Source organism: Anneissia japonica, unplaced genomic scaffold (assembly GCF_011630105.1).
Source record: "Anneissia japonica isolate Jap-2015-1 unplaced genomic scaffold, ASM1163010v1 scaffold2392_len1475705_cov187, whole genome shotgun sequence".
Classification (NCBI taxonomy): domain Eukaryota; kingdom Metazoa; phylum Echinodermata; class Crinoidea; order Comatulida; family Comatulidae; genus Anneissia; species Anneissia japonica.
The window spans coordinates 524,413-528,433 of NW_022751777.1; the positions used below are offsets into that span (position 1 = coordinate 524,413).

Genomic DNA, 4,021 nt, shown 5'->3' on the forward strand with positions numbered 1-4,021 from the left:
GCCCCAAAGCAAATTTGTTTCGGTCAACTAGGTCAACTACCATTATTATATAATCACTAAACTGGTATTTTAGTACCATAGAATGCCATACATGACTGAAATATAGGCCTGCACTTCGTTAACTATTCCACATTGTTATTCATTTGAAAACATCAAACTGTTTGTTTTTTTAAGAATGCGAACCTGGATTTTTTGGTGAAAACTGTGAATTTGAATGCACTAAGCCATGTATATGCCACAGGTTGACGGGACAATGCTTAAAAGATTGGTGTGATTCTAATTGGCTTGAACCTAATTGCAAAATCGGTGAGCAATTTAAGAGATAATATATAGTAAGCGAATAACCGAATATCGAATAGGTATTGATGTTTTTTTTAATTCATAATAAAACAAAAATAATAGGTGATTTGATGTTTGAATTAAGACAAAATAAGCAAAGAAAATGTATTTTTGATAATAGGTGTACATATTATACATTTATTTATAGGGATCATTAATACCACATTTTCACCTGCAAATGACGGTCACGTGACAGATGTTTACTGTACAGTGTATCATGACGGTGCACATATGCTTAACACCATTGTTATGGTAACAACACATGACGTTAACGAAAACGTAACAATGGTGTTACAGCAAACACAAAATGAAAATATTACATCATATCACTGTTTAGTGGTGTCTGATATCGATGCGACATACACCTGTATAACTTTGCATGCAGGTGAAACCGCCGCACAGAGGATAATTGTTCCTAAAATATTTCGTAAGTGACATTATGATAATTAAAAATTAATATTGTATTATTCTGTGGATTTTTAAGTACATTATTTCCTAGTCATCACCTATTTATATTTTATATTTTTAAACACTAATAAATGCGTTAATTTATATGAATTAAAATGACAGTGAATATTTGAGTTATAGACCTAATTATGATACTAATGATTTGCATTAATTTCCGGAAAGGTTTGCCTACATACCAAGGGAATCTGCATATTGATGTTCCTACAAGTTCTACTATAAGTTTTAACTGGACTGCATGGGACAACACTACAAGTGATGAAGATGGGCCTGTTATTGGATACATTCTTCACTACAGACTTAGTAGTAGCAATACAGATGATTGGAAAAAAAGTCTATTTTACGACACATTGTCAGGGATTGCTTCTGGGTTGGTGTGGGATACAAATTACACTTTTGCTTTGTCAGCCGTGAGACCCGGCGAAGGCGGTGAAGGCCCAATTGGAATGCAGAGAATCAGCGTCAAAACTCTCTGCGGAAGTAAGCAACGAACATTACAAGTTCCCTTATTGAGTTGAGCAACCAGATGTTGATTATATACGTGCGCCTGTAAAGTTTTCTTGAAACTTACCCTCGAGCATGAAGAAAAAAGAATGGAATCGCCCCCCTTGCACGAATTCTGCATTTATGAATAAAAAAATAAATTTAAAAAATGTAAAAAAAAAAAATAAAAAAATAAAAAATAGAGAAAACAAACAAAACTGTATTCAAATTTTAATCTGAAAGTACCATTTCCGGCCATCTAGAGGTGCTATAATCATTTTTTTTTTCTTACCGCAGCCGCTACCGTTGTGGGCTGAGGTGGGTGGACACTCCATTTGCATCTATTTTGATTCTTGGACCTGCCACAGTTGGATTATCATTTCCGGGATACTATAGAAGGGTCATTTTTATCCATCGGGGGAAAAGTGAAGGTTTCGTCGGGGAGTACCTATATCAAGGATTAGCCCTGATAATTAATTCGTTTGTTCGAAAATCAGTGGCGGATTCATGGGTGGGGGCCTAAATTGTTCAATTTTTTTTTCATGGAGATTGTATTCAAATTTTAAGTCTGAAAGTGCATTTTCAGGCCATCTAGAGGTGCCATAATCACAAATTTTCTCGCCTCAGCCCAAACCATGGTGGGGCTGAGGCGGTATAGATCTACAATCTGCGAAAATACCCAGTGGCGGATTCAAGAAGACACGGGTTCCCTTAATTTTTTTTTTTTTTTAATGGAGATATAAAGAAATTATATTCAAATGTAAGTGCAATTTCTGACCATCTAGAGGTACCATAATCACAAATTTTCTAACCTCAGCCCCAATCATGGTGGGGCTGAGGCGGTATAGATCTTCCATCTGCGAAAGTACCTGTGGCGGATTCTAGGGGGCCCGGGCTCCCTTATATGGTTTATTATTACTTTTTTTTTTAATAGAGATACAAAGAAAATTATATTGAAATGTTATGCCTGTAAGTGCAATTTCGGGCCATCTAGAGGTGCCATAATCACAAATTTTCTTACCTCAGCCCCAACCATGGTGAGGTGAGGTACATCCTCCATCTGTGAAAATACCCTCCTCTCTTTTAAATTCCTAAATCCGCCACTGAAAATTACAAAAATTATGAAGTCATATTACAGTAGCTTGATGCCTATAAAATAACTAATACAATTCACCAAACTTCGTCAAATATCGGTAGCTTCCAGCGGGAGAAGCTACCCAAACGGGGACCCTTGGCTCCCCCATGGTCCCCAGCCTAGATGCTCGCTTCGCTCACATACTGGTTGTAAAGTTCCCCAACCCCCACTTTCAAAAACGTTCCGCCGCCGTTGTATGCAATTATACTTGATATAACCATGCTAAGGAAATCCGTTTTCATCAAGTTTTTCATTAATTTATTATTGCAGCATATATCATTATTCTATTTTGTATGTACAGCGCATTGTGCTATATTAGAAATAACTATTATTATTATTACTATTGTTATACCAAAAATGTAGATAGTCGAAATTGGATAGGCCTAAGCAAGCCATAAATTCTTATAGAATCAAACTTAGAAATTAATCCGATAATATTCTGTTTATAATATAGTAAAATTCAGGGCCTCGTGACCATTTTACGGGAGCCATGGTTTCTCTGCTGACTTGGCATCACTCGGGCATAAAAAAAAAATCGAGCGGGGGTACTCACTTGTTTCGTTCTGCAACTATAGTATCACTGGGCAGCTCAGTGTTTCTCTCGGCATAGCCCTGTCAATTATTCGGTCCACCCACTGTTTATTGATGATTGATGGGTTCTTAATGAGAAGTTTAATTCGTTGTATGCTAGGTAGTTGGCTCGTTTAATGTGCTGAAGTAGTGAATATTTTGTCTAGTGGCAATCTTGTAGGTGACTTGATGAAATGATAGTGACAGTAGCAATAGGAGTGATGACGAAACAAGTGAGGAATCGTCCTCTTATGACGAGTATGATGAAGCATAAACGTAATTGTGATTTATTGAAGTTTGCAAAAGTTTATCAAACAAAGGCTTATAGTACAATTTTAAAAAATGGTACTATTCATATCTATAGATTTCAATATTTTGGCATTTTGTAAGCCAAAATGTGCACATATTAATGGCACACATATTGAAAATGAGCATGGTTGTCACCCTAGCTTTTTAAAACTAGGTTTATTGGATTCAACTCAAACTACCGTTTTTGATCCAAGAGAAATGCAATTATATTCCAAAATACTTGCTTTTCTAAGATCTTTGTCTTTCATTTAATTTCTTTAGGCGCGAGCACCAAGGATATGCCAGTCAGCGAACTTAATCACTATCCTACGTGGTACAAAACAAGAGTATAACAATAGTAATAATAATAGTTACAACAGGGGTATGAATGGACCAGTACACCGGGATAACCCCCTTCTCTTCTCGAAGGATGTAGTAGGTTCTTTCAAGTGCACACGAGCCAAATGCGTACACTTGGCCTATGTTTTAAAGTCCTTATCCGAAAATACTTGTTCCACCACCGGAACCATTGCGAATGAGCCGTTCGAATCAGCGCCGATATTATAGCTGAAGGTTACATTTCCCATGACTTAACTGCTCCGCCAATCTCATTCTCGAGGTACCCCCCCCCCCCACCGCCCCCGCTCAATGTTATTTTTATACCTTATGGATGCTAAATCAGCACTGAATCCTTGCAGGGGCCCTGATTGTTACTATACTATGTAGGCCTGTACTACTATT

General features: G+C 37.1%; 1 protein-coding gene across 1 annotated transcript in view; it reads left to right on the forward strand.

The window, feature by feature from the left end:
* The window catches only part of LOC117121864, a 21,564-nt gene that overhangs the window by 13,629 nt on the left and 3,914 nt on the right, over positions 1-4,021 (forward strand). Inside the window, exons 7-10 of the mRNA XM_033267252.1 lie at positions 175-306; positions 488-766; positions 970-1,284; positions 3,563-3,627. Coding sequence (XP_033123143.1) covers positions 175-306; positions 488-766; positions 970-1,284; positions 3,563-3,627 — 791 coding nt within the window. The remainder of the gene's footprint in view (positions 1-174; positions 307-487; positions 767-969; positions 1,285-3,562; positions 3,628-4,021) is intronic.